The following is a 17,429-nucleotide window of genomic DNA, read 5'->3' as shown; positions in this document are numbered from 1 at the left end:
TACTGTAACAAGAGATTTTATTTGGACAATCTCAAAATATTGTTTTTGTTATTTCTGGAAAAGCCACCCTACTACATGTATCAGACTATAATAAGACAATTTTGAGAGTATCAGGGCATTATCATTTTTGGACATCCCATAATATGGTGTTTTCTGTATTTTTAGACCATATGATGTTCTAATGTGTATCATCAGACTATAATTGGGGCATTTTTAGTCATTTTTTAAATTTGACCATTTTTGACAAAAATCGACATGCTATAGTACAGGGGTGGGCAACCTTTACTAACTAAAGAGCCACAGTTGGCCCAAAAAAAAGAGAATGCCTAAAATGAAAATTAAACAGCCTAATAAGTCTAAATTAGCCTACCAACATTCTTAATAGTCATATTGAGCATTTATTAATATGATTTTGAAAACTTGTCTATCTCGGGGAACTCAAAACTAAACTCAAAATTGGCAAAACTTAAAAGTTAAGGCGCGAGCCGGAGACTTTCATAAGCTATGAAGCACATTTTAATTGACTTAAATGTCTTTTTTAATATGCTGTAAAAAGGCTATACAATTTTACAATTGAGGAATACAAATAGCTTTTGGTCTACACCATTGATAAATGAACATTTTAATGTAAAAATATGTATATCATTTTTTTTGTCTCAGCCACGGGGAGTCCCTGCAGGCGGCCTAAAGAGCCACATGAGGCTCTGGAGCCACAGGTTGGCCACCCCTGCTATAGTATGACTTTTTTTTGAGGGGGTCATTTTTGGACAATGCCATGTTTTTCTGTCATTTCTGGCCATATAATGCTGTAACATGTATCTACAGACTATAAATTACCAATTTGAAGCATGAACTTTTTTGACAAAAATGAACATACTATACCCAAACTGTCTGTAAACGGTTCTATTTTTGTCATGCTTTAGATAATTTATATGCAGTATTAATGGTTTATTTGCTATCTAAAAATACCAACAAACAATGTATCAGTACATATTCACAAACATATTATTGTCTTTGACTGACTTATATTCATTAAAAGCTGAACAAAGCATTTGCAGATGATCACATTCTGTTTTATGTGTTTTTATAATTATAATGATGACGTGATTGAGGTGAGTTGAGCCATATTGCACGTGTTTATTGACAGCAGCAACAGACGACCTCACACTCTGCAGACGCTTTATTGTAACAGGAAGTCTGCAGAACGAGGTTGACCTTTGACCCTTTCAGGTTGGTTTTACATTCACAGCAGCAGCAAAACAAACTGTGACAGTTCATCAGTAAAGAGAAGAAGATAATCTGTTTGAACGGCTTCTTGTTTGTGTTTGTTGTCTCAGTGGTCGAGGATCCGCAGGTTTCCGGATACGATCTTGTTCTCCAGCATCGCTCCGGCGGGAATATCAATACGGTCGCCGTGATTAGCGATGATGATGACGGTTCCCTGGAGGAGGAAAAAAAAAACCCCAACGTATTATTATTAAAACACAGTGAAGAAATTGAACTGGTTTAATTTGATTCTGTAGGAGGAATTATTCCTGCATTGATGTTTAAATCAGAAAACCAGATTTGATACCTTTAAAAAGATTTCTGCAAACTAAACATGAAGTTTATAAAATACAATGCATTGTAATAAACAAACAGTTCCTGCAGGTTGTGGATGTTCTATTATTATATGATCATTAGATTATTATTACTCATGCATTAATATAATATCAGGATTTTACTCTTGGGTTGGTGCAGGCGGAGCTCATTTTTAATGAAAAAATTTGTAAATGGTGAGAAATATAGCCTGAAGTGACACCTTAATTATGTTTGTTTTGTCCAAAATGAAACATTACAACATTTTTTGGATGAAAAATGACTGACTGAATAACGGACTGATTGTCTCAGATGTCATTTATTACAATGTATCATATTTTAAAAACTCTTTGTTTCATTTGCAGAAATCTTTTGAAATGTATAAAATCTGGTGCCTGTTCTATAATTTAAATTCCCATAATGGAGTCATACACTTAAAATAACAGTCTGAGCCAGTCAGTTTTAATAAAACAAACACTGCAGCTCTCGCTCTCTCAACACTGCACCAAAAACAATTGTCCCAATCAGTCAAATCACAAAATACTGAACTTGTCCTCTGATGAAGCTGTGAAAACGTTGTTTACCTTCACAGAGACGTTCTTCCCGAAGGTGACGTCTCCGGACACGGTGAGGTGGTCGAGCTCCAGCATGTCGGGGATGCTCTCAAACCGGGTCAGGAAGTCCTGAACCTGCACAACAAACAACAACAACAACAACAGCAGAAGTGAGTCAGATCCTAAAGTTCCTCTGGTTTGTTTCTGAGAGTTACAGCTACAACAAAAGAGAAAGAAACCTAAACGTTAGTTTCTCAACAAAAATATCTTGTTGTAAAATATTATCATTATCACAGTTTATCAGATGAGTCGTTTTCTGAAAGATAACAGGAACATTATTCCGCTGTCATGAAAACCTGACTTTGCTTCTCCCCAAGAAAAAATGAAACCATTATCACGGGGGAAAAACCCCTGCAGCATGGAGATCAGTACCAGGTCAGAGAGCAGGAGATTTATCTAGAGAGTCGGTCAGTCAACTATTAGAGAGGTAAAGAAAGTCGGTCAGTGTGGGAGTTGGAGTAAACAGACTGAATACTTAAACCCGGACCTTCATTTATTCGTTTATTTAACAGGGACAGTGCATGGCTCTCAGCCGTACCAGAATTAGCTAGGAGCTAAATTTCATCTGTAGTCCCTGGGCAGCAACAAATAACATAAATCTAACACAAACAAACAAGCCTTTCAAACAGCAACAACAAAGTTTCACACTCTTACAACAGAATACAACACAGAACAACAGCAAAAGTAAAGTCACAGTATTAAGACACAACACGAAACAATGTTAAAACCTGACCTTGGTGAAGGAGGAGCCCAGCTTGACGTGCGGCGTGGTGGGGAACTCTCTCTTCTTGCTCATGGTGAGCGAGCCGGCGTCCAGGCTGTACAGGTTGGACATGACCAGCAGCAGGTCGGAGGACGTCTTCACCGGCAGGAAGCGGCTGCGCGGCACGTTTATGCCCAGCGCGTTGTTGAAGCTCTTGATGGCGGCGCCCACCGCCGTCTCCAGCTGGATGACGTTCAGACCGCCGTCCAGCGTCTGCACAGAGGCGTTCAGGGGTTCAGGGTCAGAGTGGGAAACAGCAGCGTCCAGTAATTCTTATCGTCTCATGATGTAGCTGCTTAATACCGTCACATTCAATAAACATCAGAGGCTGCAAATATTTAACTTCTGGAACTAAATAAATGCACCAATGGCAGATTTATGCCAACACAAGTTTGTGATGTAAGCTGCATAAAATGTCATTTTCAAGGATATGACAATTATTTTCTTTTATAAATGAATAAATCACATTTAAAATCAAAGTACATTGGTTTTTTAAAACTGGTTTATAACACTGATTTATTCTACAGGTTTATTTCTAGATGTTTCCTGGAAAGAGTTATTAAAGACAAACATTGTTGAAACAGAAAACAGAAAATGGAGAGACTACATCAAACATCATTTTCAAATTACATTTTACGCTTTATTATTATCTGATGTTAAGGGTTGTTTAAAATTAAGTGGGGCAAATTGATTTGTTGTTTTATTTTATTCTTTTCAGTCCGTAATAACAATATTGTTATTATTTAATGTTAGGGGTTTTGTTTGAATGATATTTGAAACTACCAATAAAATTAAGTGGGAAAAAAACATTAAACAAAGATAAACATTTTTTTGCCATTATTATTAGGGCCACGGGGCTTCGCACGATCAAAACGTGCGGGATCGGTGTGCTATTACTTTTCTCTACGGAATACAAATTTTTCGCGACATAAGTCCCAAATAAAGCCTTTCATCCTTTGATCACACACACACACACACACACACACACACACACAATAAAAAGATGGTGCACACAGGCCACAGGCCTCGTGGCTGTTCTATTTTTATATTATTATTAATATAAATAAAATGCTGGGTGTGTTTACCTTTGGGTTGACGATGATCTCCAGGTCCATGTTGTTCTGCTCTGTCAGCCTCTTGACGGCGGGCAGAGAGATCCACAGGTTGTTGGTGTTGAAGATCTTGAACTTGGTGACGGACTTGAACTCGTCGACGTGAGCCTTCGGGACCTGAGCGATCTCCAGCAGCCGCAGGTGGTCCTCGTACTGGATCAGCGTGCCGCCCTGCAGAGAGGAGAGACGGGAAGCCGAGGTCACCACGGGAAATAAAAACCAGCGACAACATACGACGATCCAAAGGCGGCACTACAGGGTCATATACAGGTGAGTGATGGAAGAGATGATAAATATCTTTGATAAACATTATTAAATGCATTACAGTCCACCCACTACATACAGTGTGTGTGTACACACCTTTCAAATTAATCCTGGATTTCTGTCTTCCATAGTGCTCTTCTTTTTAATTGCTTTATTATTATTATTATATTCTTTAATTTATCTTTTTGTATGTGTATCCAAATTTCTTCCAAATTCGTCCAAAATTCTTTAACCACTTCAAGTAATACTACAAGCTGAACTTGTACAATATATTTGATTATATTTGATTGTTATTCATTATTTTAATGTATAATTTTCGCAAATGTGTTTTATTTTATTATTTGTTATTATTTTAAATGTATTATTATTGTTATGACGATTATTTAAAAAAATATATCGCAAATGTATTTTATTTTATTATTTATTATTAATCATTTTAAATGTATTATCATAATTACTGTTATTTATTTTTTTCTACTAATGTATTTTATTATATATTTTTCACTAATGTGTTTCATTGTATCATTTGTTATTATTTTTGATGTATTATTTTTATGATGATTATCTTTAAAACATTTTTAATTAACGTATTTTATTTCATAATTAATTAATTAATTAGATTAATTTTAAATGTATTATAATTGCTATTATGTATTTTTTAACCAATGACTTTTATTTTATTATGTTATTATTTTATAATATATTATGGTGATTTTTTTTTTTTTAAATCCACTGATGTATTCAATTTTATTATTTGTTATTATTTTAAATGTATTCTAATTATATTTTTTGTTGGTTTGTTATTTAAAAATTGAAAACAACGCTGTAACGGCAACAAAAACTAAAGTAAAGAAGAAGAAACTGGCTCCGACCTTGACGTCGGCTCTCGTCTTGTCCGTGACCTCCATGACGAACTCGCAGCGGCGCTCGGCCGGCTGGCTCATCAGGTGGTGCAGGATGAACAGGTCCACGGTGGCGCCCAGATTGTCGATGTTGGACACAAAGATATACTCCTTCCCCTCGGAGAGCAGTTTGTCCAGCAGCCCACTGTTGGAGAAGCTGGCGTACACGTCTCCGTGACCCGGCGGGTACCACGCCTCGCCGTTCTCGCCGCTCATCCCCATGTTCGTAGCGATCGGCAGCAGAGACTCCTTGTTGATCCTCGGATACCTGCGAGAGGTCACAGCAGCTCATTTTATACACTGAGCTCAAGTTTCACTGACTAACATCATCACACATGAAGAACATTTGGCTCATTGAATCCACAAGAATCTCAGCTTTCCAGTCAGACCCGATTTATGCAGCTCACAGACTGTTTAGGGACCCCAGGATGCACAAAGACTCACATACAACAGGACACAATAACACATTTTACTGCATGTTATCAGCATAAGCGTGGGCGTGTCTGTAAAGAGCCTCTGGAGACACAAAGTTTTTTCAACATTTTTCATTTTAAAATAAGCTTTTTTCAACGTATCGTTTGTGTGTGTGTGTGTGTGTGTGTACCTGCTCTGGTTGAAGGTGTGGATGTTGACTCTGTGGTGTTTGTATTTCTGGAGGATCTTCTTTGTGTCCTCATCGGTGTTGAAGGAGTTCATGAGGACGAGCGGCACGTCGGCGTTAAAGGTTTTGTTCAGATGCTGAAAAAATTAAAGTCGAAGACAATTTTTGAAATGTGGCATTAAAGAAAATGTGAACTAGTGGGTTTCAATCAATGAACAAAGCTGCAGTAGTGTACTTTGGCCAGCAGATGGCAGTGTAATGTGTTGCTTTAGGCTAATTCGTCAGTAAACAGGAGAAGAAAAAGGGAGAAATGGAGATTGGCTCTTTACCTCGATCTGCTTGACGGTCAGGTCCAGGAAGGTGTTCTCGTTGCGGACGCTGATCAGACTCTTGGGGCCCTTGCAGCCCATGCTGGTCCCCAGACCGCCGTTCAGTTTGACCACGGCGAGCTTATTGAGGCTGGCGGAGATGTTGTCGGGGAGACCCTTCGCCTTGATCTTCTCGTACGGCTGGATCTGAAGACAGAGACGTTTAAATCATCAGGTCACAAAGCTGCAGGAACAAACCTGACAAAGATTAACACAAGTATTCAGTAAGTCAACATTATAAATGAAAGGCAGTGAACAGAAATAAAACATAATTTCTGCTTTTATTCATTCAGGAGATTTATTAGCTGCATTATAATCCTGTTATATTATCATTATATCAGCGGCATAAACGTTTAATGCTGCTCCAGAAATGACATTTTGGGACTTTTTAATTTACACGAGTAAGTGATGGAACGCTGCACAAACTTTTTTAAGAAATTAGAAAATCACATTTAAATCAACATACAGGGAGTTTTATTTTACAGGCACATTTCTCATAATTTCCACAGATATGAATTTAATCATAATTACAGAGAAACTATTTGTTTTCTGTTTTTTTTTTAGCCTTGATTATTAGGGCCCGAGCAGGCAACGACCTGCGAGGTCCCTATTGTATTTCGAATGTTTATTTATTAGGGCCCGAGCAGGCAACGACCTGCGAGGTCCCTATTGTATTTCGAATGATTATTCTTTTTATTTTTCTCGTACCCAAATGATTGCATTTTTCAATGCCTGAACATACCCCAAAACTCACGAAACTTTAAATATAAGTCACACATGGCGAAAAATTTTATAATCTATTGTCATCCTGAATTTTCACCGCTAGGTGGCGCTACAATAAAGGAAAGTGCGTTTTGGCTAATAACTCCCACATACTTTATCGCACATTCAAAAAACTTATATCCACGCGTTCACTGAGTTGTGCTGAATCTCGTGATATAGGCCACTCCCATTTTCGCCTACCGTTTTTTTTCGCAAATTCGCGAAATGTCGCAAACCTACTTTTTCGAACTCCTCCTAGGCAATTTCATCGTTTTGCACCAAACTTTGCACACACCATCTATGGGCCCTTATGACAAAAAGTTATTAAAAGAATTTTGATTACCCAAAGAATACTCAACTTATTAAATAACAACTTCCTGCAGGTGGCGCTATTTTCAACACAAAACACAAAGTGTTGCATATCTCCACATTGGTGTGTCTGAATGACATGAAACTCAGGTTCCTACTTCCCCATGAGCCCCTGAGGCTCTCTGCAAAATTTTGGGCGATGACCACTAGGTGGCGCTCTTTAAATTGAAGTTTTTTATATCTCCATATTGGTTGGTCGGATTAACACCAAATTTGGTATACTTATTGTCAATGCCCTCCTGAGGATAACCCTTGAAGGTTTTATTGATCAGCCCCTAGGTGGCGCTCTGGCGGCAGTTTAATTTAATAAGTGCCAATGTGCCCAGACCATAAGACTTAAGGCAATGAAATTCATAGGGCTGGTATAGACTGGCCCCTGTAACGCACAAACCCCGACTGAAGCATGCCCCGACATGCGTGTACTGCGAGGGCCCGTTCAGTACTGCGCGCAGTCCTAGTTAGGGCCCGAGCAGGCAACGACCTGCGAGGTCCCTATTGTATTTCGAATGTTTATTTATTATTTTTAGGGCCCGAGCAGGCAACGACCTGCGAGGTCCCTATTGTATTTCTAATGATTATTAGGGCCCGAGCAGGCAACGACCTGCGAGGTCCCTATTGTATTTCGAATGTTTATTTATTATTTTTATTATTATTCTTCTTCCCAAATGATCGCATATTTCACTGCCTGAACATACCCCAAAACTCATGAAACTTTAAATATAAGTCAGACATGGTGAAAAATTTTATAATCTATTGTCATCCTGAATTTTCACGACTAGGTGGCGCTATAATAAAGGAAAGTGCGTTTAGGCTAATAACTTCCACATACTTTATCACACATTCAAAAAACTTATATCCACGCGTTCACTGAGTTGTGCTGAATCTCGTGATATAGGCCACTCCCATTTTCGCCTAGAGTTTTTTTTCGCAAATTCGCGAAATGTCGCAAACCTACTTTTTCGAACTCCTCCTAGGCAATTTCATCGTTTTGCACCAAACTTTGCACACAGCATCTATAGACCCTCATGACAAAAAGTTATTAAAAGAATTTTGATTACCCAAAGAATACTCCAGTTATTAAATAACAACTTCCTGCAGGTGGCGCTATTTTCAACACAAAACACAAAGTGTTGCATATCTCCACATTGGTGTGTCTGAATGACATGAAACTCAGGTTACTACTTCCCCATGAGCCCCTGAGGATCTCTGCAAAATTTTAGGCGATGACCACTAGGTGGCGCTCTTTAAATTGAAGTATTTTATATCTCCAAATCGGTTGGTCGGATTAACACCAAACCTGGTATACTTATTGTCAATGCCCTCTTGAGAATAACCCTTGAAGGTTTTATTGATCGGCCCCTAGGTGGCGCTCTGGCAGCAGTTTAATTTAAAAAATGCCACTGTGCCCAGACCATAACACTTAAGGCAATGAAATTCATAGGGGTGGTGTAGACTGGCCCCTGTAATGCACAAACCCTGACGGCAGCATGCCCCGACACGCATGTACTGCGAGGGCCCGTTCAGTACTGCGCGCAGTCCTAGTTAGGGACCGAGCACTAACGGTGCAAGGACCCTATTGTAATTGGTCCGTTTTTTATTATTATTATTATTATTATTATTATTATTATTCTTCTCCCAAATGAATTGCCTTTTTGGGGGCTTTATCATATTCAAAAAGTCACCAAATTTGGAATATACATAAATCAGATTTGAAATTTACGTATTCTGGTATTCGCGGGAATGGACCTTGCAAAATGACTCACTAGCGCCCCCTTGAAATTTTCAAAACATCCTCACAATATAGGTTTTTTTCACGTAGACACACAAAATTTGGTACATACGTGTATCATGGGAAGACGCACCAAAAAGCCTCAAGAACCCATACTCGAAAACGTACAGGAAGACGGCCATCTTGGATTGAATATCGCACTTGTCATCGTTTTCGGCCATTTCCAGGTCGCATACTTTAACGAACTCCTCCTACAGATTTTATCCAATTGACTTCAATCTTGGTCAGTACCATCACAAGGCCTTTGGGATCAAAAGTTGTATAAATCTTTACCGTCGGTCACACTATGTGGGCGTGGCATGGCGGCAAAATATGGCGTCTCGCCATAAAACACGAGATTGTTATAACTTCTCCATTCTTTGTCCCATCTGGTCCAAACTTCTCATGCTTCATCAGAGCCCAGCCCTTAACACTTCTACATAACAATATTTCATAAAGCCCCGCCCCTTATGCTTTATCCACGCCCCCTTTCATAAAATGACCATGTTGCATACTTTACATAACTCCTCAGACAGATTTCACCCCATGGACTTCAAACTTGGTCAGTAGCATCACAAGGCCTTAGGGATCAAACGTTGTATAAATCTTTACCGACGGTCACACTATGTGGGCGTGGCATGGCGGCAAAATATGGCGTCTCGCCATAACACACGAGACTGTATAACTTGACCATACATTGTCCAATCTGTCCCAAATTTCACACACGTGATTAGAGTCCAGCCCTGAACACACCCACGTGTCCATTTTCACAGACAGTCATAGCGCCCCCTGCTGGCTACAGGAAGTAACATGTTTTACACCTACCACAAGCACAGTGGTAGGAGACACGCAATTTGGTACGCATAGGGACTGAGCCAAAAGCGCCGCGTCCTATGTGCCCTCCCCTGATGGTGCCTCCCCCGACGGCTCCACTCTGCGAGGGCCCGTTCAGTACTGCGCGCAGTCCTAGTTATTAGGGCCCGAGCAGGCAACGACCTGCGAGGTCCCTATTGTATTTCGAATGATTATTTATTATTTTTTTTTTTTTTATTATTATTCTTCTTCCCAAATGATTGCATATTTCACTGCCTGAACATACCCCAAAACTCATGAAACTTTAAATATAAGTCACACATGGTGAAAAATTTTATAATCTATTGTCATCCTGAATTTCCACCACTAGGTGGCGCTATAATAAAGGAAAGTGCGTTTAGGCTAATAACTTCCACATACTTTATCGCACATTCAAAAAACTTATATCCACGCGTTCACTGAGTTGTGCTGAATCTCGTGATATAGGCCACTCCCATTTTCGCCTACCGTTTTTTTTCGCAAATTCGCGAAATGTCGCAAACCTACTTTTTCGAACTCCTCCTAGGCAATTTCATCGTTTTGCACCAAACTTTGCACACAGCATCTATGGACCCTCATGACAAAAAGTTATTAAAAGAATTTTGATTACCCAAATAATACTCAAGTTATTCAATAACAACTTCCTGCAGGTGGCGCTATTTTCAGCACAAAACACAAAGTGTTGCATATCTCCACATTGGTGTGTCTGAATGACATGAAACTCAGGTTACTACTTCCCCATGAGCCCCTGAGGCTCGATGCAAAATTTTGGGCGATGACCACTAGGTGGCGCTCTTTAAATTGAAGTATTTTATATCTCCAAATCGGTTGGTCGGATTAACACCAAACTTGGTATACTTATTGTCAATGCCCTCTTGAGAATAACCCTTGAAGGTTTTATTGATCGGCCACTAGGTGGCGCTCTGGCGGCAGTTTAATTTAAAAAATGCCACTGTGCCCAGACCATAACACTTAAGGCAATGAAATTCATAGGGGTGGTATAGACTGGCCCCTGTAACGCACAAACCCTGACGGCAGCATGCCCCGACACGCGTGTACTAGTTAGGGCCCGAGCAGGCAACGACCTGCGAGGTCCCTATTGTATTTCGAATGATTATTTATTTTTTTATTATTAGGGCCCGAGCAGGCAACGACCTGCGAGGTCCCTATTGTATTTCGAATGATTATTTATTTTTATTCTCGTGACAAAATGATCGCATTTTTCACTGCCTGAACATACCCCAAAACTCATGAAACTTTAAATATAAGTCAGACATGGTGAAAAATTTTATAATCTATTGTCATCCTGAATTTTCACCACTAGGTGGCGCTATAATAAAGGAAAGTGCGTTTTGGCTAATAACTCCCACATACTTTGTCGCACATTCAAAAAACTTATATCCACGCGTTCACTGAGTTGTGCTGAATCTCGTGATATAGGCCACACCCATTTTCGCCTACCGTTTTTTTCCTCAAATTCGCAAAATGTCACAAACCTACTTTTTCGAACTCCTCCTAGGCAATTCCATCATTTTGCACCAAACTTTGCACACAGCATCTATGGATGCTCATAACAAAAAGATATTAAAAGAATTTTGATAACATCAAGAATACTCAAGTTATTAAATAACAACTTCCTGCAGATTTCGTTCAAAACAGGAAGTGTTGCATATCTCCACATTGGTGTGTCTGAATGACATGAAACTCAGTTTACTACTTCCCCATGAGCCCCTGAGGCTCGCTGCAAAAATTTGGACGATTACCACTAGGTGGCGCTCTTTAAATTGAAGTATTTTATACCTCCAAATTGGTTGGTCGGATTAACACCAAACTTGGTATACTCATTGTCAATACCCTCCTGAGGATAACCCTTAAAGATTTCATTGATCTGCCCCTAGGTGGCGCTCTGGCAGCAGTTTAATTTAATAAGTGCCACTGTGCCCAGACCATAAGACTTAAGGCAATGAAATTCATAGGGGTGGTATAGACTGGCCCCTGTAACGCACACACCCTGACGGCAGAGTGCCCCGACACGCGTGTACTGCGAGGGCCCGTTCAGTACTGCGCGCAGTCCTAGTTATTATTATTCTTCTTCCCAAATGATCGCATATTTCACTGCCTGAACATACCCCAAAACTCATGAAACTTTAAATATAAGTCACACCTGGTGAAAAATTTTATAATCTATTGTCATCCTGAATTTCCACCACTAGGTGGCGCTATAATAAAGGAAAGTGTGTTTTGGCTAATAACTCCCACATACTTTATCGCACATTCAAAAAACTCATATCCACGCGTTCAGTGAGTTGTGCTGAATCTCGTGATATAGGCCACTCCCATTTTCGCCTACCGTTTTTTTTCGCAAATTCGCGAAATGTCGCAAACCTACTTTTTCGAACTCCTCCTAGGCAATTTCATCGTTTTGCACCAAACTTTGCACAGAGCATCTATGGACCCTCATGACAAAAAGTTATTAAAAGAATTTTGATTACCCAAAGAATACTCAAGTTATTAAATAACAACTTCCTGCAGGTGGCGCTATTTTCAACACAAAACACAAAGTGTTGCATATCTCCACATTGGTGAGTCTGAATGACATGAAACTCAGGTTACTACTTCCCCATGAACCCCTGAGGCTCTCTGCAAAATTTTGGCCGATTACCACTAGGTGGCGCTCTTTAAAGTGAAGTATTTTATATCTCCAAATCAGTTGGTCGGATTAACACCAAACTTGGTATACTTATTGTCAATGCCCTCCCGAGGATAACCCTTGAAGGTTTTATTGATCGTCCCCTAGGTGGCGCTCTGGTGGAAGTTTAATTTAATAAGTGCCACTGTGCCCAAATCATAAGACTTAAGGCAATGAAATTCATAGGGGTGGTATAGCCTGGCCCCTGTAACGCACAAACCCCGACGGCAGCATGCCCCGACACGCGTGTACTGCGAGGGCCCGTTCAGTACTGCGCGCAGTCCTAGTTATTATTATTATTATTATTAGATATTAAGGGTAACTAATAATTAAGTGGAAAAAAATAATGTTATTAGTAGATCAACATTTAAGTGTACAAAGATGATATTTATTTTATTTGTTAGCCTTTGTTATGTTTGATGTAAAGGGTTCTGTTGTATAAATGATAAATGTTGAAATTACTGCACGCACGCACGCACGCACGCACGCACGCACGCACGCACGCACGCACGCACGCACGCACGCACGCTATTAACAGTATGGACAGGCGAGGTGAGCGGTGCTTCTGAAGGAGACAAATATCAGCGAGTGTCGAATGCTGCGGCGGTCAGACTATTCCTAGAGCTAACCTTCAGTCTGAGAGTATTTATGGAACACAGAGAGAGAGAGTGTGTGTGTGTGTGTGTGTGTGTGTGTGTGTGTGTGTGTGTGTGTGTGTGTGTGTGTGTGTGTGTGTGTGTTAAATGTCAGCGTGCTTCAGCCTGAATGTTCTCGGGGCTCAGCTCTGGTTTCTGCAGCAGGACAGTGGACACATCAGTCTGTGTGTTTTCATTCAGAGTTCAGCTTCAGGTTTCACAGAGCTGCTCTGACTTCACTCACAAGATCTGTCTTTCATCTAGTCGTTTGTTTTCAGTTCAGAATTTCAGCAAGATTACAGAAAATATCATATTATAATAATATATATTATTATAAATTCATTAAAATGTAATATATATTATTACAAAGTGATTTAAAAATATAGATTTTAATGATAAGGTCCCAGCATGAAAGCTGAACTTGGTTTTAAAATCTTATTTAAATAAATTATTTTGTTGCATCAGTTTTTAAGCTGAAAATGTGGATTTATTTTATTTTTAAAAATAGAAGTTATATTGAAAATAAGTTGAAATTTGTAAATTAATACAATGGGACATTATAGATTTGTTTATACAGAATTATTAAATTGCTTAATGGTTTTAAATGTTATATTACAGTGAATTCTATGTAAATAAAAAAAACCCACAGAAAATACACATAATATTAATAAATGTAAAATAATTGTTTAGTGCTCAGTAAACAGTCAGTAAACATGTGACTCACTGAGTCCTCGGGGGGACGGTTGATCTTGGCCCAGTCCACTGACGGACCTTTGACCTGCAGGAATCTGTGGAAAAGCTTCTTGAAGCCATCGAAATCTTTTCTGGAGATCTGAAACAGAAAGAAAACACAGAAAACTTCAGATAAATCTCCTCAGTGACAGAAAAATAATATATTCAGCTGCAAGTTTCTTAGAGAGGAGAGGACAGGAGAGGCTGTTTACACAGAGCAGAGAGGAGAGGACAGGACTTCACATGCCTGATGAAAATTAACCTTACACTGATAATCTTGCATCCACTGTAAAAAAAAAAAAAGATAAAAAAAAGGTAAAAAAATGTATTACAGTAGTATTTAATTGCTTTATGGTCTTGAATGTTAAATTACAGTGAATTCTATGTAAAAATACTCATCATATAACCAAATGAAAAAATGAAGGCAAATGTCTGACAGTGAAACTTTAAATTGAATGTAAAACAAAAAACAAAAAAAAGAAATAGAAAAAACTGTTAAAAGTCTGGTAGTAAAAAATAACTTTAGTTATTCTACAGACATGCATTTTCTTAAAATACAGATATTTACTGTATATTATCCATTTTTTTAAATGAAATTATCTGTAAGATAACTTCAGGTTATTTACTGTTTGTTTTTTTTAGTATATAATCAGTGCTGGACACCCTAACTTAAGTAATTTTTTGTCACTGTAATCAATAAAATGTAAAAAATAAAATAAAATAAAAACATTAATACATTATAAAAAAAGTAGAAAAAGTTTTCACTTTAATCACCATACAGCTGGAGGTACAATAGAGGCAGTTTTCTGTTTTCCTACAGTAAAACTTTAGATTTAATTTAAAAATAAAATGTAAATGGTAAAAACCTCATATTACAGTCATATTGAAGTAAACATTAGAAAAAAAACCTAGTTATTCTACAGATATATTTCAAAATACAGATATTTACTGTTTTTAAAGAAGTTATCTGTAAAATACCTTCCAGTTGTCAAACTTTTGCTGCCAGACTTCTTATAGTTTAAGATTTTTTTTACAGTGTAAACGCAGCCATGCAAACTTAATAAATGTAAAATGATGAAGCAGTTTTCTTCCTGCTTTTTTGTATTTTTCATTCCAATTTTCCAGCATTTAGAATCTTTAGTTTATAATAATATACATTTCTGTTCACTGCAGCAGCAGCAGTGTGGGTGCAGTGTGTGTTCTCACGGTTGTTCAACTCCTGTTCATCAACAGAGTTTATGTTTTCTCAGTGAGATAAGACGAGTCAGTGGACTCTCTGCTGCAAATATTTGTTCAGTGTACACAGACTTCAGTCCAGAACATCGTCACCTCATGAGCCACCAAAACTCAAATCTGACGTTCACAAATATGCACATCAAGACTGTTTAATTCTGTCAATTCTATATTCTCCATGTGTCATTTAAAATAAAGAGTTTGCACTAAACAGATCCTGTTAAAAACATTAAATTCTGCTCCTCAGAGAAACTGTGAAGACATGATTGATTCTGCTGAGACCAACGGTCACGTGACAAATATTCACTGAAAATCTGTTTACACAGAGCAGAGAGGAGAGGACAGGAGAGGCTGTTTACACAGAGCAGAGAGGAGAGGACAGGAGAGGCTGTTTACACAGAGCAGAGAGGAGAGGACAGGAGAGGCTGGAAACATGATGATACTACAATATGTGGAGAAAACTGGTTTTGGTCATTTTTAGTCTTTTTTTTTGTCATTTTGTGTCTTTTTGGTAATTATATGTCCTTTTTTCGTCATTTGTGTTGCTTTCTGTAACATTTGTACATTTTTGGGCACAATTTAAAAAAAATAATTTATCAGAGAAATTCAACTTTTTTTCTGATTTCTGTCATTCTAACTGCGTTGTTCGGCACAAAGACATGTTTGAGTTGTTCTGATTGTGCTGATTCCATAGCGCTGCAGGACTTACAGATTTATATAGATTTTATATATTACAGTGAAACACAAGGACACAGAGAGGAGAATGTATAAAGAGCAAAAAAACACGTTCTGATGTTGTTCGTTGGGGTTCAGAGGGTTAAAATGTTACTTCTGAGGTGTTTCAGATATAAACGTGTTCTTCACCTCGGCCTCGGTCTTGCTGGCAGTGATGAGCAGCGCCTCGAGCTCGCGGTGCATCGACTCCTCGTGCTGCTGACGAAGTTTCTCCTGGAACTCCGTCATCGCTCCTCTGGTCAGATCTGCAGACACACAGAGTTCATTTCATCAGACACCAAACATGAGGAGAATCTGTCCGACTCAGAGACGAACAAACACTTGAACTCACACAATAACTTCAAATAAAGAATTAACAGCAGTAAAAGCAGTTATACATCCACAAATACAAACGATGTGAAGAGGACAAACTGTCTGCAATGATTCTGAAGCTGCTTCAGAATCAGTAAAATCAGTAAAAACACTCTTTTCTTTTTTTAATTCTCGAAATATTTATTTAATGTAATAAATATTAATAGCTGCAGTCTAAACATGTCTGAGTCGACCTTGAACGACCTGAAATCAGTTAAACAAACTTCAGGTTTATTGTCTGAAGTTATATCTTTGTCTATAAAATCTCATCTCTAGGCTGCCATAAAAATATATTATTACTTTTTAATTAATAGACTCAAGTATGTTGATAATATTATATTGGTGCAGCTCTGATGATTTGTACACAGAGAGAAATTATGTATTTTTTCTCAACCAGAGTGAGACGGTGTGTGACCTTGTTGGAGGTTACTGCCACAGAAATAAAAGATTTCCTACAAACTGAATGGTTAAATTTCTAACGGTCTAAAAAAACATAATCTATCAAATCAAAAAATCACAGCTAAAGCCTCGTTTGAGTCTTTAACTTTCTAATTAACTTGAGAAAAACACAAAAGGACTCATTAACGTCTGAGGAAGGAAGTCTCAAAACGACTTTTATAAAATAAACTTACCAGCTACAGTCAGAGACATTTTACCAGTCTGTTAAAAACAACAAACAATAAAATAAAGATCTGAGGAAAGAAGCAGCTGCAGCGTGTCGGCTCACAGTGAGTCCAGCTGATGGAACAAAAAATAAAAAATGGTCCCAAAGAAAAGAAAAGAAAAGAAAAGAACAGAACAGAACAGAAGATCAGACCAGAGGGAGCAGCTGTCAGAGAACAGCCGTACTCCTCATCCTCAGCTCAGAGAAACTCAAAGCTGCTGCGACCCTGAACGCCTCACAGGACCGGCCCCCCGCACCCACACCCACACACACCAATCAAACAAGGCCGCAGAATGTGTGTGTGCGTGTGTGTCTGCCCACTAAACGTCATGCACTCCTGAGTTCTTTAATTACTCTGAAATGTGAAAAATGACGACACAGAGAGTGAAGCCGAAAAATAACTCAGAGAGAAATACAGAAATACAATACAATAGAGA

General features: G+C 38.6%; 1 protein-coding gene across 1 annotated transcript; it reads right to left on the bottom strand.

Moving 5' to 3' along the window:
• Nucleotides 1–1,112: 1,112 nt before the first annotated feature.
• On the bottom strand, nt 1,113–17,198 carry LOC131970216 (UTP--glucose-1-phosphate uridylyltransferase-like). The gene is made up of 10 exons (XM_059331557.1): nt 16,961–17,198; nt 16,107–16,222; nt 14,002–14,109; nt 6,164–6,349; nt 5,838–5,971; nt 5,204–5,501; nt 4,041–4,238; nt 2,926–3,168; nt 2,163–2,267; nt 1,113–1,441 (listed from the first exon to the last, which is right to left on the bottom strand). The coding sequence occupies exons 1-10, from the start codon at nt 16,977–16,979 to the stop codon at nt 1,334–1,336; spliced, it is 1,515 nt and encodes a 504-aa protein (XP_059187540.1). The 5' UTR covers nt 16,980–17,198; the 3' UTR covers nt 1,113–1,333.
• Nucleotides 17,199–17,429: the final 231 nt, after the last annotated feature.

Source organism: Centropristis striata, chromosome 1 (genome assembly GCF_030273125.1).
Source record: "Centropristis striata isolate RG_2023a ecotype Rhode Island chromosome 1, C.striata_1.0, whole genome shotgun sequence".
Lineage (NCBI taxonomy): Eukaryota > Metazoa > Chordata > Actinopteri > Perciformes > Serranidae > Centropristis > Centropristis striata.
The sequence above is the reverse complement of the archived record's forward strand: the minus strand, read 5'-3'. Positions and strand labels throughout refer to the sequence as shown.